This window comes from Acanthopagrus latus, chromosome 7 (genome assembly GCF_904848185.1).
Source record: "Acanthopagrus latus isolate v.2019 chromosome 7, fAcaLat1.1, whole genome shotgun sequence".
Lineage (NCBI taxonomy): Eukaryota > Metazoa > Chordata > Actinopteri > Spariformes > Sparidae > Acanthopagrus > Acanthopagrus latus.
This window is the reverse complement of record NC_051045.1, coordinates 411662-432500: the sequence shown is the minus strand read 5'-3', so window position 1 is coordinate 432500 and position 20839 is coordinate 411662. Positions and strand designations below refer to the sequence as shown.

The 20839-nt window shown below is 47.8% G+C and overlaps 1 protein-coding gene and 1 long non-coding RNA gene across 15 annotated transcripts in view; one reads left to right on the top strand and one right to left on the bottom strand.

The window, feature by feature from the left end:
• The window catches only part of LOC119022699, a 36508-nt gene that overhangs the window by 5227 nt on the left and 10442 nt on the right, over positions 1–20839 (top strand). Inside the window, exons 2-8 of one of the 8 annotated variants that reach the window (XR_005076048.1) lie at positions 629–724; positions 2059–2249; positions 2587–2690; positions 10941–11113; positions 12123–12301; positions 12750–12946; positions 13459–13554. This is a non-coding gene — a long non-coding RNA (uncharacterized LOC119022699). Of the gene's footprint in view, positions 1–628; positions 725–2058; positions 2250–2586; positions 2691–10940; positions 11124–12122; positions 12302–12749; positions 12947–13458; positions 13596–20839 lie in introns of those variants that run through there. The other 7 variants (XR_005076052.1, XR_005076051.1, XR_005076046.1 and 4 more) reach the window with 7 other exon arrangements.
• The window catches only part of magixa (MAGI family member, X-linked a), a 40406-nt gene that overhangs the window by 10896 nt on the left and 8671 nt on the right, over positions 1–20839 (bottom strand). For 2 of the 7 annotated variants that reach the window (XM_037103883.1, XM_037103876.1), the window contains exons 2-16: positions 14617–14668; positions 14294–14531; positions 13470–13586; positions 12752–12871; positions 12078–12251; positions 11724–11922; positions 11442–11509; positions 10914–11081; positions 8042–8211; positions 7848–7950; positions 7310–7481; positions 6480–7098; positions 5442–5505; positions 5115–5312; positions 4752–5033 (exon numbers count right to left, since the gene is read on the bottom strand). In XM_037103883.1, the coding sequence (XP_036959778.1) occupies positions 4752–5033; positions 5115–5312; positions 5442–5505; positions 6480–7098; positions 7310–7481; positions 7848–7950; positions 8042–8211; positions 10914–11081; positions 11442–11509; positions 11724–11922; positions 12078–12251; positions 12752–12871; positions 13470–13586; positions 14294–14531; positions 14617–14658 (2734 nt within the window). In that variant the 5' untranslated portion in view covers positions 14659–14668. Of the gene's footprint in view, positions 1–4751; positions 5034–5114; positions 5313–5441; positions 5506–6479; positions 7099–7309; positions 7482–7847; positions 7951–8041; positions 8212–10913; positions 11082–11441; positions 11510–11723; positions 11923–12077; positions 12252–12751; positions 12872–13469; positions 13587–14293; positions 14532–14616; positions 14669–17371; positions 17391–19632; positions 19705–20839 lie in introns of those variants that run through there. The other 5 variants (XM_037103877.1, XM_037103878.1, XM_037103881.1 and 2 more) reach the window with 5 other exon arrangements.

Here is a 20839-nt window from a genome sequence, read left to right as displayed (position 1 = left end):
TTATCAGCTCAGTCTGCTGATCCGTTAACGAGCTTCTATTAAAATGTCACCATGTTTCAGAAGAAGAAGAGATCGGATTCAGAAACTGCAGGATGTGTAAACACTTCCTGTTTCACAGTCAAGGTCAGGATCGGCTCTGGTACTGATCCAACATCTCAGATTCTGATAATGTTTCCTCATCGGGTCAGAACTACAGCGGTGCTGACGGGTCGTCAGGCTGAACTGTGATGATCGTTCATTTAGTTTGGGTTAACTGTGTTTAACGATGAAGTCCCAGCTGCAAACAGACGACACATCTGGACACAAACAGAGCTCAGCTTACTGTTACATAACGTGTGAGTCTGTGTGTGCGTGTGTTGAATTTTTTGGCCTTTTCTAGCTTTATTGACAGGGCAGCTGAAGAGTGTGACAGGAAACCGGGTAAGAGGGGGGGAGTGACACGCAGCAGAGGGACCCGGGCCGGGAGTCGAATCCGGGTCCACTGCAGAGCCTCGGCACATGGGTCGCACGTGCCACCAACCGAGCTAAGCGGCGCCCCGTGTTGTTATACTTGATGTAAATTTCACTTTATTAATTTAATAATTTCAGTCCAGCTCGTTTAGTGACTGAAACCAAATGTGTGTTACAGATTAATGTTTGGAAACTCTGGACGGTCGAGCGGCTGCAGGAGACGGGAGGTGAACCAACAACACGCCCAGCAGCCAGTAAAAGACTTTTAAAGAAGGTGAGAGAAACGTGAAGACGCTCTGAGTCCTGGACGTCTTCAGAGACGCAGCTGAACACACGACTACAACAACATCAGAGCTTTAAATGTGCTCAGACTGAAACATGAAGACTCTCCAACACTGAGCAGCTCTGTGCTCAGAATGTTCTGATAGTCTCAGTGAAACCAGCTGGTACACACACACACACACACACACACACACACACACACACACACACACACACACACACACTTCAGACGGTTTCAATGAGGTGAAACTATTTCAGACATTCCTGAAGCTGATAAGAAGAAGGAGGAGCGTCACATCTTAAACTTGAAGTAACAGAACTGATTCTGATGCTACGCTGAGAAATGTTTTACTGAAGTAGAAGTACAGAAGTGTTCTTACCAAAAGAATAAGAACACATTCTGTAGAACTATGATAGTTCTAGTCATTTTTAAAGACATGAAGTGGACTTTGGTGTCGACCCGACTGACACCTGCTCCGATGATCTGGTCACGTGTGGACGAGTGTCGTGTTCTCACAGCGTTTGTTGTAAAGGAGATACGAACGTCACGTCAGAATAACATGATGAGCTTTAACGTGTTGCAGGAGTTTTCTTCCTGGATGTTGGTGTCAGGTGACTGTCATCGTCACGGTAACAGTAAACACCTGCGTTAGGTGTTTTATCATGTTTTGGGTAACATGAGTTGATCAGTCACATCAGTGAAAGAGTCTGACGCCACAGAGAGTGTGTGATCAACAACAGCCTCCAGAGCGGCGAGCTGTTTCTGACCACACGCCGTCCACGCCAGCAGACACCAGAACGATCAGGAGAAGACTGATCGGGTTGATCAGGAGAAGACTGATCGGGTTGATCAGGAGAAGACTGATCGGGTTGATCAGGAGAAGACTGATCGGGTTGATCAGGGTCAATACTGATATTAAATTACAGTAAAATTGAAAACCTTTGCGTCAAAGTTGAGCTGCATGAAATCCAAATCAACACATTTTTAAATTAGTTTATTTCATCAGCTCATCAAAAAAATGCTGAATATAAGCCCCGATGATTGATCAATAACTATGATGATAACAATGTGAACGTCTATTGATCGATGGTGTTCTGTAAACTGGCACCAGACAAGCTCAGAGACTGTAATGTAATGTAATGTGTAATTCTACGCTGATGATACTGTTACTGCTGCACGTCACACAGAAACAGACTGAAGGACGTGATTTTAAATTGTCAATAGAAGTTTTGTTTTGTTTTGTAGAAGAATGAAATTACACTAATTGTGTCTAATTAATCCTGTGAATTCAGGTGGATTCTGATTGGCTGTCCATGTTGTTGTAGTCCAGGTGTGCAGCTCTTTCTGTGGTTTTGGAGTGATGAGCTGAAGGAACAAGGGCGCTGTGATCCGAACAGAAGGTGAACTGCAGGTGTGTCGTCATGCTGGATTTAAACAGAACCCAGCGGCAGAAACATCTGGACCACAGAGTCAGAACCGCCTCAACCAACCAGCAGAAAACAACTAAAGACTCCAAGTAGAGCTGAAAGATGACACACACACACACACACACACACACACACACACACTCTGAGTGACTTACATTTGGAATCCTTCACAGTTTTCAAAGCGGACTGAAGACGCTCCAACATGATGATCAGTTCAGACCAGAAACACCAAAAACAACTCTCTCTGTCTCTCTCTCTCTCTCTCTCTGTCTCTCTCTCTGTCTCTCTCTCTCTCTGTCTCTCTCTCTGTCTCTCTCTCTCTCTGTCTCTCTCTGTCTCTGTCTCTCTCTCTCTCTCTGTCTCTGTCTCTCTGTCTCTCTGTCTCTCTGTCTCTGTCTCTCTGTCTCTCTCTGTCTCTGTGTGAAGCAGGTCCTGCCTCCTGGAGCGGTCGAGTGAGACTGAGAATGAGCAGAAGAGAGAGAGAGAGAGAGCTGGGAGCAGAGGGGGCGTGGCTTACTGAGCAGACAGAGGTGGGAGGGACCTGAACCAACACACATGCACACACACACACGCATGTGCACACACACGTGCGCACACACACACACACACACAGTAGAGATTGTTGTTAATGTTTTCAGAGGGGAGGCAGAGGTGCGTTCGAGTGCTCTGTAACTGTGTTGTAAACCTGGTTGTTCCTTCCAGTTGAATGCACCTTGAAGCTCAGGTGCTGCTTTAACCAACCAGAGGCTCATTATTACTGTATGTGAAACAGTCACTGCAGTAAACCACAGGCCTGCAGTAACAGAGAGCTGTCAGCGCCCCCTGGAGGCTGCTGAGTTCATTACAGCCACAATAAGAACAAGCAGCGTCCTGGTGGTTGTTCTGTTGTCACTGTCAGAGTAAAGTTACTGTGTGTCAGTGTGACTCCAGTGAAAGTGGAAGTCACCTTCATGAAGAGTGCTCGAGTAAAGTCTTAAAGTCTCTGATGAATAAATGTACTGAAGTATCAAAATTACAGTAGTAAAGTTTACTATACAGTTTACATGTATAACATATAATTTACGTCGAACATCAACTAAACAGCAGCCTTCAGTGATTCAACAAAGAACAACTAAAGATATGAATTCAAGGCTCACTTTCTCTAAACTGTCCAGAGTGAACCCTCTTCTCAGAGAAATCAATAAAGGATCTCTGAAAAATAAAATAAACCAACATGTGTGACGCTTCCTCATCACACAGGATAAAACTTGATTTATGCTTCTACACTGTAGCCTGACGTGCAGTGGTAGCACCTGTAGTTTCCCCAGTAAACACACCATCCTCTTCAGCTGTTGGAGTTTCTGCTGCTCGTCTCGGCTTATTACTTCTCCTCCGGAGCTGTTAGTCCTCCTGCTACAGGGAGAGACTCTGCATCACCCCCTGAACCTCCTCCTGAAGCTGTAAGATAGAATTTGAACTCTGGGGAAAAACTGGTTAGGATTATCATGGCAGCACTCTGTGCAGACAGATGTGATGTGATGTTGCTCCTTCAAGATCTTGTTCTATAAACTATCTCAACGTAAGTCTTGGTGTCCCTGAGTCTTTTTCATCTCCCCTGAACCGTCAAGTGAGTCGAAATTCCACAACAGTGTTGCTGCTGGAGAGTCTCTGGGCTGCAGAGAGCTGCTCCTCCATGAACAGCTGGGTAACATTAGCACTGTTGCATCGGACTGCAGTGTGTGCAGGGGGTCCACCAGTCTGTCCACAGACAGCCGGAGTCGGAGAGGTCGGTGTGTTTACCAGGAGAAGCACCGTGCTGTATCACCACCACCAGCAATGTGGACACACCAGTGCACGTATAAATGGTGTAGATCACTTGATTGAAACTGTGACTTTCTGTAAACTGCTCTTCTGTTTTCTGTAGATATTTTCATGTTTGTCGTGTTCAGACTCACCAGTTAACATGTTAAAAAAAGTATCTGCTAAATGCCTTGAATGTAAATGTAAACTTTATAAACCAGGTCTGTCAGAACAACTGTAAAGGCCCCCACACGCCACCAGACTCAAACCAACAGCCAACTGCCTTATCCAACCACTCAGTTGCCTCTTGTCTGACTCGTTCAGCAGTGAAGTTGCAGTGAACGCACCGGCTGGACGTGCTGGCAGCTCTGCAGCAACGTGTACGATCTGCACTTGCACGAGATGCAATAAGCAGGTGGCGCTAGTGTATAAAAAAGACACTGGACGAGAGGTTTATGCATGGAACTCTCTTTACTTTTGATCAAAACGAAACTTAACTATTTAAGACAAAAACAGCTGCATACTAAACATGCAGCGAGACATTACCAAACGAACACAGATTAATTTGTCCTGAACGGACATAATAACAGCTAGTCTCATGCCAGGACTGCAGAAAGTGAAAACGGGGAATGATGTAACAGAGTGAATAGAAAAACAAAGCGCATGCAGTATTCCGACCCTCCCACACACCGCACTGATTCGCTAGCACACCGCCAATCAGAGAATCCAATGGCTCAGGCGGCCGACAGCCAACCTCAGACTTCACATGATGAATGAACAGCTGAACGTTCAAAAGAAGAACTGGGACTCACCTCCGTTAGTCACTTCCTGAGAGGCGATGACGAATCCGAAACCTTCTCCTGGCCGCCTCCTCAGCTCCACCTCCGACGCTTTGATTCCTCCTCTCCCGTCCTTGGCCACAGCTCCCAGTGCTCCTCCCCCTCTGATGGGAGGAGGCCCACCGGCGCTCTCCTCTACTCCCAGCAAATCACGTGGCTCCAAGGTCAGCGTCACAGGAACCGAGTCCAGGAAGCTGGTGCTCTGGATGAGGGCCGAGGCTGGGGGCCCGTTAGGTGTCTGAGCAGGAGGGGCCCCTGGAAGACAAGGAGGAGTCAGACTGATGCCGGGGGGGGGGGGGGGGTTAAACCCCCAGCACAAGGCAGGACTGCAGTTACCTTGGTGGGGTTCCTGGGGACTCTCAGGGGCCAACCCGGCCTGGTTGAGTGGGGGTACGCCCCCGACCAAGGCACCGGTGGATGGGGAAGACAAGTCAGCTAAAGTCCGGGGGTGCGAGGAGGGGGGGGTGACCGGGCCATGAGGGGAGGGGAGGGGCTTGTAGAGGTTGGGAGTGACAACTGGAGACGAGGCGGGACCTGCAGGAGACAGAACATGATGCAGGTGTCAGCTCATGTTTCACTGCTGCTCCAACATCACATGGAGCTCACTGATTGTTCATCACCACCCAAGATCGATGAGCGTGATGGTGTAATGTTTGGCAGTACCTCCTCTGAACACCAGTAGCACCACCTCTCCCTGTTTGGTGTGTTCCTGCAGGATCCTCTGGACCTGCCGAACCAAAGGCCACAAAATCACATTACTGAAATGTAAACATCTGGATTCTGAGATGTCCTGGAGTGAGACTGAGATAAAGCAAAAGCACCAAAACCTGCAGTTCCTCTGACAGACACTTGAGGCTCCACCAGCCAGTCAATCCCAGCAGAGCCCCTGTTAAATATCCAGCTCTCCAGCAGAAGTAAACATAGTTACAGCTGGTTTCTGCAGCTCATTTATCTCTTCATGACTTGACTGTAACTCACTGGTTTAGATAATATGAAGGTTTAAAGTTGTGTATAATTAACACTGTTAACAAGTCAACTGCACCGAAAGGACAATGATGACAACCTTTCTTGGTGGATCAACTCTGAGATCGAGCTCACAGCAAGACAGGCCGACAAGAAACTGGTCCTCCAGTCTCACACCTCAGATGTTTCAGACCGGGTCCTTGTCAGATCGGCCAGCAGCGTCTGAAATCAGCTTTACGAAGGTGGAGCTGTCAAATCTTATTTTACAGTCTGACGATCAACAACTACATCCGAAACTTTTCATCAACTACGCTGCTGCAGCAGACTGACACTTTATACAAGGAAACAAACAAACCTAATGTTGTGATTTAATGCTGAATTCACTGGAAGGAGACGATGATTCAGAACGTGTCAAAGTCATTTCACAAAGTTTGTTCTCATGAAACAACTTGGAAATCACCTCATCACGCTGCTGAAACAGTGTGGTCACATGCATCTCTGACCACCTCTGAATGTGGCTTGGGTCCATTCACACCTGTTCACGTGTGATTGGATCAGTCAGGTCTGAACAGGTTCTGAGCGGTTCAGAGTGACATCATGGAGGTCGCTCAAAGCCTTTAAAGCTCTCTGCGTCGGATCAGAAAGCATCTCTGTGAAACCCACGAGGTGAAGGATGTCACAGACGTGCTTGTGATCTGGAGATCAACTGTGCTTGGTTGGATGTTGGTTATCTCTCACCTGGGAGAAGCTGAGGCTCTGAACGTCAGCGCCGTTGATCTTCACTATAGCGTCGCCCGGCTGCAGCGAGGGGCAGTGCCGTCGATCCCACACCCTCCTCACCACCGCCAGCTGACCTCCTTGCCCCCCCGCTGTCACACTAAACCCCAGCCCGCCGCTCTCGCTGCGCCCGAGGGCCACCGGTACGAGCTCCCCGCCAGGAGCTGACCCAGGCGACCCTGCAGCGAGGGGGAGCACCAGCCCAGGGTTTCCACGGGAGGACGGGGAGGGCGCTTGGTGATTGGCCGGACACCCGTTAAAGCCGCAGGGCGGGACGTCTCTGGGTGGGGTCAGGGCGAGGGAGGTCTGGGGCATCGGTGGACGCTGCACAGGAGCACCGGGAGGTGTGGAGGAGGAGGTGGGGCTGGTGGAGTTCTGCAGGAGGCCCGTCTCTGGCTGAGAGAGGGGTAGTTTGGACAGAGTGTGGGAGGACGAGGACGTGATGGGGAGTGTTGAGCAGGAGTTTGGGAGTGTGGACGTGGACAAATCACTCTCTGAAGACTTGGAGCTCTGATGGTGGAGGAGGGAGGAGGAGGAGAGGGCGGGGAGAGTGCTGCTGTTGTAGCGAATCAGAGATGACCTGTGAGGAGGAGGAGGGACAAAACAGATGTTTTATACTAAAACTGATCAGAAGCAGCTGGAGACTTGGTTTAAATGTTCAGATGTCTCCACACATACAGCCACAACAAACCTCCTCGTGTCAGCTGTCAGAATCTGATCAGTCGTCTGACTTTCTTAACTTCAGCTACTGTTGCTAACAATGCTAACGCTAATGCTGAAGCTCCTCCCACCTTCGTGTTCCAGCGCTGGACAGGCCGCCGTCAGAGTCACTGTGATTGGCTGCTGTCCTCTCTGGAGGGGGTGGCGGACCCAGTGGGGGGTCAGAGGAGGTGGGTGTCGGCGGACCTGTTAGCCCGTTTGTCATTGGCTGAGCCACGTAGGAGGGCGGAGTCTGGCTCACTACTGGGTGTCAGAATGAAGGAGTAATGATTAGAGACAACTGATGAAGACAGATCAATTAATGATGAACAGTCATGAAAGAGACAGATAACTGGTGGATGGATGTAGAGATCAGTAGATTCTACTAAATAATGTGCGTTTGATCAGCTGATCAGAGATCAATTTCACTCTCAACAAAAATATAAACAACACTTTTGTTTTTCTTCCCATTGTTCACGAGCTGAAACAAAAGATGTAACCGAGCGTTCAGTTCACACAGACGTCTGCAGGAATGACGTTTTAATGACCAACACAAACAAACTGGACGGTTTCAGGTTGCTAGAGACTTTTCTGTCATTTAATTTTCTGGGTTTGAAGTCATCTTCTGACCTGGTGTGCTGCCGTTGGCATCCAGCGTTCGGCTGTAGGTGAGGTGTGTCGGGCCGCGGCTCACGCTGGGGGGGTTGGAGGTCTCACTGGGAGTCTGTGGCTGCTGAGAAAGGCAACAACAAAAGATCATCATGATACTGAGAGTGAAAGTCGTAACACAACAGCGGTACAGTGGCACTACAGCGCAGCCGCACCGTCTCCAGACTCTGTTTAGGACATCCATCAGGGTTGTAGAGCATCGGGTATCCTCTCCTCAGCACCACGTCCACACTCTGACCCATCGGCACCGACTTCAGCATCTCCACCACCTCTTTATGAGAGCGACCCAACACGCAGCTGTCGTTGATATAGACCAGGATGTCAGCTGGAGGACAGAGACCAGGATACACGTCAGTCTGCAGGTCAGAACATGGAGGCACGTTCATGGAGGGACGACCCGATCTGTGGTCCAACCTTCAGACCGACGCCGAGATTCAATTTCAGTTTCAATTTTATTTGTAAGGAGCAATGTGAAGTGTTTAAACATAAACGTTACCGTTTAATGCATTGCGCCAGAGTTAGCCTTTGGCTAATTTACATCTGCAGTCCCAGCAGATGCAGATCTCAGGTGAAGTTCAGACCTCCTGCTGACGTCCATCTGAACCTGACCTGACTCTGACTCACCAGCTCCACCGGTCAGACAGAATTCTTTCTCCTCACAGACGTTTTTTCACTCAAGTTGAAACTTTTCAGCTCAACGTTTCCGAGTGACTAAATATTAAACAGACTTCTACAGTTAAGAAACTATAATCTATAGTGAGGTTAACTCAGTTCATTTATATTTTTTGTTATTACTTCTGTAACTTTTCCTCAATTTTTTTTCTTTCTGGTCTTTGCTGTTAAAGCTTTCAAGAGCTTTTCAGCTGAAACTCTGCGCTCTCATTCCCAGGAGTGTGTGTGTGTGTGTGTGTGTGTGTGTGTGTGTGTGTGTGTGTGTGTGTGTGTGATACATTCCTGCCATTTATCCTCAGTGCACGTGAGCAGGTCTGACAGTGTGGGAGAGAAAGGAGGCTGTGTGTGTCGGACAGATTAAAGAGAGAGAGTGTGTGTGTGTGTGTGTGTGTGTGTGTGTGTGTGTGTGTGTGTGTGTGTGTGTGTGTGTGTGTGTGTGTGTGTGTGTGGATTAGTTGTAGATCATGAGATTGTGTCCCTGAGAAAAATAAAGACCTGAGAACCAAACAGCATCATAATCCTGCACCGACACACAGAGCTGTCTGTTTCATAACCATCACATAGACACATATAAACATATATACTGTGTACATATATACATATATTATACACATATAAACATATATAGTATCTGCATGTGTACTTACAGACATGACTGATCTGAAGTGATGTAACTTTTTTATTATTTATATATTTATAGTATTTAGTTAAAACATTTGACCTTCAAAATACCTCAATACTGTTAATGAGTGTAAACTTGTGTTGTCTCATTAGACTGCAGGTCAGATAAACTCTCCATGTTCCTCTGAGCAGAAACTCTGTCAGCTGTTAGCTCTGTTAGCTCTGTCAGCTGTTAGCTCTGTTAGCTGTTAGCTCTGTCAGCTGTTAGCTCTGTTAGCTCTGTCAGCTGTTAGCTCTGTTAGCTCTGTCAGCTGTTAGCTCTGTTAGCTCTGTTAGCTGTTAGCTCTGTCAGCTGTTAGCTCTGTTAGCTGTTAGCTCTGTCAGCTGTTAGCTCTGTTAGCTGTTAGCTCTGTTAGCTCTGTCAGCTGTTAGCTCTGTTAGCTGTTAGCTCTGTTAGCTCTGTCAGCTGTTAGCTCTGTCAGCTGTCAGCTCTGTTAGCTGTTAGCTCTGTTAGCTCTGTCAGCTGTTAGCTCTGTCAGCTGTTAGCTCTGTTAGCTGTTAGCTCTGTCAGCTGTTAGCTCTGTCAGCTGTTAGCTCTGTTAGCTGTTAGCTCTGTTAGCTCTGTCAGCTGTTAGCTCTGTCAGCTGTTAGCTCTGTTAGCTCTGTCAGCTGTTAGCTCTGTCAGCTGTCAGCTCTGTTAGCTGTTAGCTCTGTTAGCTCTGTCAGCTGTTAGCACTGTCAGTTGTCAGCTCTGTTAGCTGTTAGCTCTGTTAGCTCTGTCAGCTGTTAGCACTGTCAGCTGTCAGCTCTGTTAGCTGTTAGCTCTGTTAGCTCTGTCAGCTGTTAGCTCTGTTAGCTGTTAGCTCTGTTAGCTCTGTCAGCTGTTAGCACTGTCAGTTGTCAGCTCTGTTAGCTGTTAGCTCTGTTAGCTCTGTCAGCTGTTAGCACTGTCAGCTGTCAGCTCTGTTAGCTGTTAGCTCTGTTAGCTCTGTCAGCTGTTAGCACTGTCAGCTGTCAGCTCTGTTAGCTGTTAGCTCTGTTAGCTCTGTCAGCTGTTAGCTCTGTTAGGCTGCTAACAGCTGTCTAGCTCTCCTGCTGTCGACACCTTGTTGTTCACCGTCAGCCGAGTTCACAGCCTCCTGCTCGACCTTAAAGCTGAGCATATGATTTAGGAATTTTTTTGTTAATTCCGACTCGTCCCGTACGAGTCAGTCGTCCTCGCTCTGGACCACAAACGATCTAAAATGAATCGTGCGGCTCACAAAACGGACTAAAATCACAGTGATGACTTGAGTCAACATGTCATATTAGCCGGTGATGTAACTACGGTAACGGAGTGAGAAGACGTGCTCGGCTGTGGTCGAGACATCTCTGCTCGTCTCAACGTTTCATCAACGCTCGTTAAATCATTTTCCTTTTTCTCACTGCTGATACCGACAGCAGCGCGTGGAGACGAGTGTTTGAGCGCTGTGACGACAATCACTCTCATGTGGATAAGAAAATATCCTGAACAGTCAGAATGTGTAATGTAATGATACATGCAGGATGACATGATGGGGTCAAAGTTCAACTCTGAGATCCTGTTGGGAGGAACCTGAACGGAGATCAGGTTTCAACTTGTGTCTCCAGATTTGACAAACGTTTTCTTCTCTCAGTGATGATAACCTGTACACACTCTGTTGGATCGATGGGTTTGTGGTATCAACAGTAGTAGCATCAGAACCGGTTCAGTACCTGTGTTTAGTGCTGGTGGTCCTCCAGGTGTGACGCTGTACACCTGGAGAAACTCACGGGGACGACTTCCTCCGACGATGTTGAACCCGAATCCTCGAGGACCTTTCGACAGCCGAGTGTGGATGGAGTAACCCTTCAGCTGACTGGGCTGCTCCGTGAACTCTGGGACTGAGACAGACGGGAGGTCAGTGACAGGACAGGTGAGGACAGGTGAGGACACACTATTATAAATGATCAGATCTATTTATAATGTAAAAACATTAATAGTCACGTACAAGTGCTTTAACACTGTAAACACAATAAGTGATGTCACTAACAGCTGCAGCAGAGCTAACAGGATGTTAGTCAGTCTGTGCTGCCCCCTGCTGCCTGTCAAAATAAAAGTCCCATCACAGGAAGTTACAACATGAGAAACCTCCAGAAATAAAAAATAACATGTTGACCGAGAGATTTCACCTCTTCACCTCAACAAGCTAATAACAGTCAACAATCAATCAACTGGTCAATCAATCCGTCAGTCAGACTTACGTTCTGTACAAGGAGTCGTCTCTTTCTGAGCTCGAGGATCCAGCCAGCTGGTCGTCTTTGAGTTATGACTGAAAGAGATGTGCATCATCATCATCATCATCATCATCATCATCATCATCTTAATACACCCCTGGTTAAAATGAATTCTGGGTAATATAGTAACAGTCATCAGATGTGCAGTGGCAGATAACGAGGCCTTTTACTAATATGTAGCAGACTCCTCAGAGAATGATCAATAACAATCTGATTATTGATGTTCAGCTCTTCAGTATCATAACTTACTCGATGTAGTACGGCTCTCCTGACTCACTGAAGGCCAGCTCCCAGTTTTCAGGCAGTGGACCTCCTCCTCCTCCTCCGACTCCTCCTCTACTGACTCCTCTTCCTCCTACTCCATTCTCTGTTCCTTCCCGACTCCCCGCTGCAGACTCCCATGATTGGCTGAGAGGCAGGGTGGTGGGCGGGGCTCCAGCTGAACCCGCTGACAGAGAGTTTGTTAGATTGATTAACACTTTTTAATTAATTTTCTCAATGATGTCACACATGAGCATTTAAACTTTACTTTATATTTTGTGTGTGTGTGTGTGTGCACATGCATGTATGTGTGTGTGTGTGTGTGTGTGTGTGTGTGTGTACCTGACAGTCCACTGTCCTCCTCACTGTTGTCTCCTTCCTCCACAGCTTTCTCCAGGTTGCTCAGAGATTTGCTCCTCGTCCTGAAGTTCCTCAGCAGGTTTCGGTGTTCCTGGTACGTGATTGGTGGACTTTCTGGGCCGATGTGGACTGGGCGGGGCGTCCCATAGTAGTTCCCTGTGATTGGACGGAGAGAAAAGAAAAAAACAGTCATCTTTATTTTTCAGGTATGAAGTTGCAGTTCATCTTTGCTGTCTTCTCGTCAAATGTTGAAACTGAACTGAAGATAAAAAATGTCTGCGTCAGTTTTTAGTCATGTTAAGGATTTGAGCATCATCACTTTTACTTTTACTATTTATGTGTGAATTCAGTTTCTATTCTAGTCCCAATAATCCCATCAGATTAATACTGCAGGGTGAGAGAGATGTAGGCCAGAGTGAGGCAGGTTATCTGTTCCCAGGATTACAGACTGAAAATCCTCTTTTCCTCCCAAACAACATTCAAAACTTCATCCTGGAGCTGAGCAGCTTCACTCAGGGTGAAAACACTGCAACACGTCCGGATGATGTGGACTGAGTAAAACATGTAGAGTCATGTGAATGTGTCATAATAATGATAATAACAATATTAATAATAAAGGGACAGTGTGTGTTGTTGTGGCTGTTTTTCTTTCAGACCTTTGAACTTGCCGCTCTCCAGCAGAGCTCCAGACTCCTCCAGAGAGAAGAACTCCTCGATGGACACAAAGTTGTAGTCCACACCTGAAATCTCTCCGTCCCGAGGCTGCCGGGTCGTACCTGCAGGGAGGACACCGTGATGTCATCACAGAGGGACGGGGCTGTCGTCCTATCAGAGACTCTGACCCACAGAATGTAAATACATCAAAGTCCTGAAATATTCCACCCTGCTGTGTGTGTGTGTGTGTCTCCAGTATATTTCCCCTGCTGATAACTAAACTCACCCTCCTCAACTGTTCCACTCACAGTGACCTACAATACTACACACACACACACACACGCACACTGTTTAAATATAACACATGTTCAGTCCACTTCCTGTAATCATTAACAGAGTTCATCAACACTCCAACATTTTATGTAAATCCACTGGGCAGAGATCTGACGGTCCGTTCTCACAGTGCTGATTAATGCTGTCACCACCACAGAACTCTGCGCTTCAGTTACCAGAACTTTTAAATCTGGACTCTTGTGTGACTCGTTTACATCACTGAGTGTTGTGAAGCACAGTAACAGGGTTTGTGTGTTTCCTCTCACTACCTGAAGGGGGAGACAGACACTCCACCATGCTGGTCAGATTGAACTTTAACCCTCAGTTGGTGTGCGTGTGTGTGTGTGTGTGTGTGTGTGTGTGTGTGCGTGCACAGGTGAGTCTTACAGGGGACAGCTCGCAGGTACAGGTTCTCTCTGATGAGCTGCTGCAGCTGACTGTCCATGGAGCCCGGAGTGAAACACTTGCTGAGGTACAACCTGAGGTCCTTACAGAGGGACGACCCTGACAGACACACAGGACATGATGTCAGTAAGACTGATCCACCACTGAACCAGAAACACATCAGCACCAGACTCCCTTAACAAATGTGTCAGTTTAGTGAGTTGTTGAGTTGGAGACACTTTATAAACTCTGTGAAACTCTGTCTCTGACTCATTCTGCATTATTTGGACCTTCTTGTTCATTCAGCAAATGTTCTACATGAACTTCTTTCTGTCTTTGATTAGAAACATGGAGTCTGTTTGTCTCAGTGACGGACGGGTTTGTTTCATACAGAGCAGGAAGTGTTTCTGTCTTTCTTCTGCTGGCTCTAATGAAAGCCTGGATGTATTCAGTCTTGGTGCTGTGTTCAAGAATGACATCTGTTCATATGAAGACAGTGTCTGTAGAGCACATGGCTCAGTGAGCATGCTCAGTACAGACTTCCTGTAATTAGAACCAAATTAAAGAGATCTTTACAGTCCAGACATCAAAATACAATTCCAGGCGTGCAACTAATAATTATTTTCAGAATCAGTTCACCTGCTGATTATTTTGTAATCTGGTATGATTTCAAAGATCAATACTCAGAATAGTTTGTGATCAGTTAATGTCTGAATAGTTTGAGCTGTGTTAAACTCCATCTGTGTCTTCATGTGAAGAAAATCAATAAAACATAAAATCAATAAAACAAAATAAACGTCGACATGAGAGTGCCGCCGTCCACTGACCTGGTGAGACCGTCTTGATTCTGATTGGATGAGGACAGGAGTTGAGGACACCTCTGACATCACCGAGCGTCATCCCTAACACGGGCGTGCCCCCAATCTCTAAGATGATATCACCCACTGTGGCCCCGCCCCCGTGGGCTACTGTGACAAACGGGAACTCGCCGTAGTCAGCCCCGCCCCCAATGGCCAGACCAAGCTCTCCGGAGGCGCCGCCCAGCGGGACGAAGCTCTCCTGGACCTGCAGACACAATAAACATGGAGGACAAGAAGTCACATGACGGTCGCAGAAGAGAGAGTTAATGTTCCAGGTACTGAAACATTACCTTCGAGCGCCAGTGCAGCTTCTTCACCGTCGCTTTAGACATGGCGGCCGAGCTGCAGACAGGAAGAAACAAACAGTTACTCTGAGACCCTCTTCTACCTGCTGCTCACCTGCACAGCTGCAATATTTACACACCAATAACCTCTTATCTCAACTATCACTTCACACCTGTAGGCACCTACCTACAAGCTGGCAATTTCAAACATCTGCAGACATCAGTGTTCTCTTTAACACATGTAAGAACACGTTGAGACATCTGTAATCCCTGCTCACACCCAGAAACACCTGCTCACAGTCAGAAACACCTGCTCACAGTCAGAAACACCTGCTCACACCCAGAAACACCTGCTCACAGTCAGAAACACCTGCTCACACCCAGAAACACCTGCTCACAGTCAGAAACACCTGCTCACACCCAGAAACACCTGCTCACACCCAGAAACACCTGCTCACACCCAGAAACACCTGCTCACAGCCAGAAACACCTGCTCACACCCAGAAACACATGCTCACAGCCAGAAACACCTGCTCACAGCCAGAAACACCTGCTCACTCCCAGAAACACCTGCTCACTTCCAGAAACACCTGCTCACACCCAGAAACACCTGCTCACTCCCAGAAACACCTGCTCACACCCAGAAACACCTGCTCACTCCCAGAAACACCTGCTCACTCCCAGAAACACCTGCTCACAGTCAGAAACACCTGCTCACACCCAGAAACACCTGCTCACACCCAGAAACACCTGCTCACACCCAGAAACACCTGCTCACAGCCAGAAACACCTGCTCACACCCAGAAACACCTGCTCACACCCAGAAACACCTGCTCACAGTCAGAAACACCTGCTCACTCCCAGAAACACCTGCTCACTCCCAGAAACACCTGCTCACACCCAGAAACACCTGCTCACTCCCAGAAACACCTGCTCACACCCAGAAACACCTGCTCACTCCCAGAAACACCTGCTCACTCCCAGAAACACCTGCTCACAGTCAGAAACACCTGCTCACACCCAGAAACACCTGCTCACACCCAGAAACACCTGCTCACAGCCAGAAACACCTGCTCACACCCAGAAACACCTGCTCACACCCAGAAACACCTGCTCACAGTCAGAAACACCTGCTCACTCCCAGAAACACCTGCTCACAGTCAGAAACACCTGCTCACACCCAGAAACACCTGCTCACACCCAGAAACACCTGCTCACAGCCAGAAACACCTGCTCACACCCAGAAACACCTGCTCACAGTCAGAAACACCTGCTCACACCCAGAAACACCTGCTCACAGTCAGAAACACCTGCTCACAGTCAGAAACACCTGCTCACACCCAGAAACACCTGCTCACAGTCAGAAACACCTGCTCACAGTCAGAAACACCTGCTCACAGTCAGAAACACCTGCTCACACCCAGAAACACCTGCTCACAGTCAGAAACACCTGCTCACACCCAGAAACACCTGCTCACAGTCAGAAACACCTGCTCACAGTCAGAAACACCTGCTCACACCCAGAAACACCTGCTCACACCCAGAAACACCTGCTCACACCCAGAAACACCTGCTCACAGTCAGAAACACCTGCTCACACCCAGAAACACCTGCTCACACCCAGAAACACCTGCTCACACCCAGAAACACCTGCTCACACCCAGAAACACCTGCTCACAGCCAGAAACACCTGCTCACACCCAGAAACACCTGCTCACACCCAGAAACACATGCTCACAGCCAGAAACACCTGCTCACACCCAGAAACACCTGCTCACTCCCAGAAACACCTGCTCACTCCCAGAAACACCTGCTCACACCCAGAAACACCTGCTCACTCCCAGAAACACCTGCTCACACCCAGAAACACCTGCTCACACCCAGAAACACCTGCTCACAGTCAGAAACACCTGCTCACACCCAGAAACACCTGCTCACACCCAGAAACACCTGCTCACAGCCAGAAACACCTGCTCACACCCAGAAACACCTGCTCACAGCCAGAAACACCTGCTCACACCCAGAAACACCTGCTCACTCCCAGAAACACCTGCTCACACCCAGAAACACCTGCTCACTCCCAGAAACACCTGCTCACACCCAGAAACACCTGCTCACTCCCAGAAACACCTGCTCACTCCCAGAAACACCTGCTCACAGTCAGAAACACCTGCTCACACCCAGAAACACCTGCTCACAGCCAGAAACACCTGCTCACACCCAGAAACACCTGCTCACACCCAGAAACACCTGCTCACAGTCAGAAACACCTGCTCACTCCCAGAAACACCTGCTCACACCCAGAAACACCTGCTCACAGTCAGAAACACCTGCTCACTCCCAGAAACACCTGCTCACACCCAGAAACACCTGCTCACAGTCAGAAACACCTGCTCACACCCAGAAACACCTGCTCACACCCAGAAACACATGCTCACAGCCAGAAACACCTGCTCACACCCAGAAACACCTGCTCACTCCCAGAAACACCTGCTCACTCCCAGAAACACCTGCTCACACCCAGAAACACCTGCTCACTCCCAGAAACACCTGCTCACACCCAGAAACACCTGCTCACTCCCAGAAACACCTGCTCACTCCCAGAAACACCTGCTCACACCCAGAAACACCTGCTCACTCCCAGAAACACCTGCTCACTCCTAAAATATTTGATACCTTAACGTGATCAAATGATATTTTATATTATTCATGTGTTTTGGGGAAACAGTGTTCGTGAGAATACTCCTGGAAGCTTTTTCACCTTGAAATCAGAATCAGAATGAATCTTCTCGTCAGTCGTCCTGAAGCTTTCGTGTCTTCCTCACAGCTGAAACAAGAAGTTTGTTCTCCTCCTCGCTGATGAGCCAGGAAGCATTTCTGACACTTCGACTCCTCACCTTCTTGTTTTCTCACTCATCATCTTTTGACTTCCTGCTCTTGGACTTCCTCCTGACTGTGAGTCGACCTCAGAAACAGACACGTTTTATTTCTGTCTGTTGTACAAATTTGTCTCCTAGCAACCGTCAAACTGAGATGAAATGTTTAATCAGCAGAGAGATGCAGAGAACTGCTTCCTGTGCTCCAACGGCAGCTTCAGTCTCACAGAAGAGCAGATGGTGGCAGACAGCAGGGAGCCGCACACACACACACACACACAAGCGTGCGCACACACACACACACACACACACACACACACACTGCTAGACATCGTGCATTAAATATGGATGAGCATATGTGAATGTGGGAGTCAGAGAAGAAACAAACAACAACGTCCCCGAGCAGCGTTTTCCAACAATCTGAGACTTTAAATAGAAATTTAACTGATGACATAAAACAGGAGGAGGGAAGTTTTCCAGGACATGAAGGCGTGACAAAGCTTCCTCCTCAGAAAGTGTGGAAGTAAAGACACCTCTGAGTTAATGTGGCAAGGAAATAAGGAAGCAAGGAAGCTTTCTGGTGATGGAGTTAGGAACTGAAAGTATCCTGGGGATGCAGCAAGGAGGAAGTGTAGGTAGGAATCAAGGAGGTGAAGAGGGAGCCCTTCAAACCGGAAGTGTGGAAGACAGGAAGGGATGGTCTTCAGGAGGAAGAAGCTTCGGACTTAGGAAATGAGGAGATAAGGTCTAATCAACAGAAGCTTCCTTGTCAGGAAATGACGAGAAGTGACACTTCTTTGTGAGGAAGAGGAGATGATGCTCTGTAGTAGCCTCGTCAGAGACAGAGAAGTCTCCTAGCAGTGACGGACTGGTAATCTGGGCAGATCCCAGAGGGGCCGCGGGCGTGGGCTGGTCGACCAATCAGAGAGCGGTATGACTGTTGCAGCCATGTGGCCCCAAGATCATTTCTGTCGGCCCGTCAATAATGTTCTTACGCTAAATGACAGCCAAATTAATCTAATTCCATCTCACTCACAGGGTGGTAATCTGATCAGTATTTATACACCACATACGAGTCTCTATATCACAGTCATGGTGACCCTCTACAGTCACAAACTGTTTGCATTGTTTTGTAGCGAAATGTCTTATTCAGATGTTCAAAAACTTGCATGGTTTGAAATAAAACAACAATCTACCTGCATTTTTTAAATTTGATTATTTGTTTGCAGACATTAAAATGAAGCAATGACTTCTGGGAATTTCAAGACTAAATCGAGTGGACCAGGTCTTCAAGGTTGTTGGAAGTTGGAAGTTGACTGAGATTAAGCTAGCAAAAAAATGAATCGAGGCATCAAGAGACGAGAGGGGAGCTGAGAAAGAGAGAGAAATCTCAGAGAGCACTGTTGTTGGCTGACGGTGAAAAATGCTGCAAACTGACTGATTTGTGTTTAAAATTAAGTGCTTCAGCTAGCACTAGTGCTAATACTGCTAGCACTAATGTTAGCAACAAAGCTGAGCCAGCACACCTGGAGAGAGACAGGACGGAGACATGGATAACGAGTGATGGTAAGACGTTTTTAGTATGGAGCAGCTGGCTCTGATGATTTATTAATTTTTTTAATGCATTACGGTTGTGCAATGACATGTGCGTGTTCTGGTGCAGTTGTTTATAGCATAGGAGTTTATGTTCACCATCACTAGTGCATGTGTGTGTACCCCCCCGTCCCCTCCATGGGCCGCTGGTGGGTGTCAGGGCCGTTTTCTCTTCCCAGTCTGTCAGTGCTCAGGACGCTTCTTTACCTCCTCGTTACCTCACTAGGATGCTTCTTTACCTCCTCGTCACCTCACTAGGACACTTCTTTATCTGCCTGTGAGGTAACAAGTAGATAAGGAAGTGTCCTCGTGGGACGACACGTGTCGCTGTGTGTCAGTTGGAGACAGGAAGTGCAGTGATACTCGTCTCAGCGTGCGGTCAACACGCTGCTATTAACACCTCATTAACACAAGCTAACTCGCCCGTCTCTCTCTCTCTCTGTCACTTCCTGTCTGTCACCTCGTTCTCTTCAGTCGCTCGCACGCCAAAATAAAAGACTTCAATAAATCAAAGAGGATGAACTGTGTGTGTGTGTGTGTGTGTGTGTGGTACCTCTACAGATGGGTCGGTGTGTGTTCAGCTGTCATATCCAGACTATCAGTGTTTCTGTTGATCTCTCTCTCTCTCCCTCGTTATGTCTTAATGTCCCTCGCCCTCTGATAAGACTGGTCAGAGTTCAGATTGTGATGATGTAACTCAGTGTGTTCAGGGAGTGGACTCTTTATGTACTCTGTGTGAAGGAATGTGTGTGTGTGTGGTTTCTGTACTCTTTACATCTATGTGAAACGTTTGTGACCTTCAGTGAGTAAATTTGGACGAACAGGCAGAAACCACTGTGGTCGACTCTGATTGGCTCTCACAGCTGTCACTCAGCAGAAGAAGTTCAGCAAATCAGCTGAGAGCTTCATACTGTGAACACCTGCTCAAAGGAACATCAGTGGAGCAGGTTCATCATATAGAGTTAACATAAGGAGTTGTTCACTATTAAAGGAACAGTTCACCTAAATAAGTGCAGTCCAGTCCACAGAACAGTTCTGGAGCTTCACAGTCAAACAGAGCCGCAGCGTTCTGCTGAACATCTGAAGCAGCTGAGACTTGATTTAAAGGGGCGTCCAGCAGCTCAGCTGGTACCGAGCCTCGTCCTCCCTGCAGTGGCCCAGTGTTGGAGTCCGACCCGTGGCCGGTGCTGCAGGCCGTCCTCCCTCACGTCTCCTCTCATCCTCTGCTCTCAGTAAAACCACGAAAAGACCAAAAAATACCTTCAGATGTCTCCAACAGCTCATCTGCTGTGATCACAGTCTGCAGGAGAGAACACATCACAACCAGCTGGTGCTAACACTGTTAGCTCAGCAGCTACAGTGAAGACTCCAGTTTAATGAAAGCTCAGAGACAAATTAAAACAAATTATTAATGAGCCAACTTTTGGACGTTGTAGCTGATTTATATTCAGCAGGTCAGATGTGGGTCGTCACAGACAGAGATCCTCGCTGTACGGGCGGATGATCACTCCACTGTGGCCTCATTCACACTGATTTTCTCTCTGACTGTTGGTAACCTATTTTTCATCCTCCGTGTGTGTGTGTGTGTGTGTGTGTGTGTGTGTGGTCAGCTGGATAATGACTGATATTTGCAGCGTCTCCAATGAGGCTGCAGATCTTCAGACTCAGACGATACAAAGGTTCCATCACTGAAACGGACCCAAAAGCTTCAGCGCTGCTCGTCACACCATCAGACCAGAGAGCCCGTTTATAAATGGACT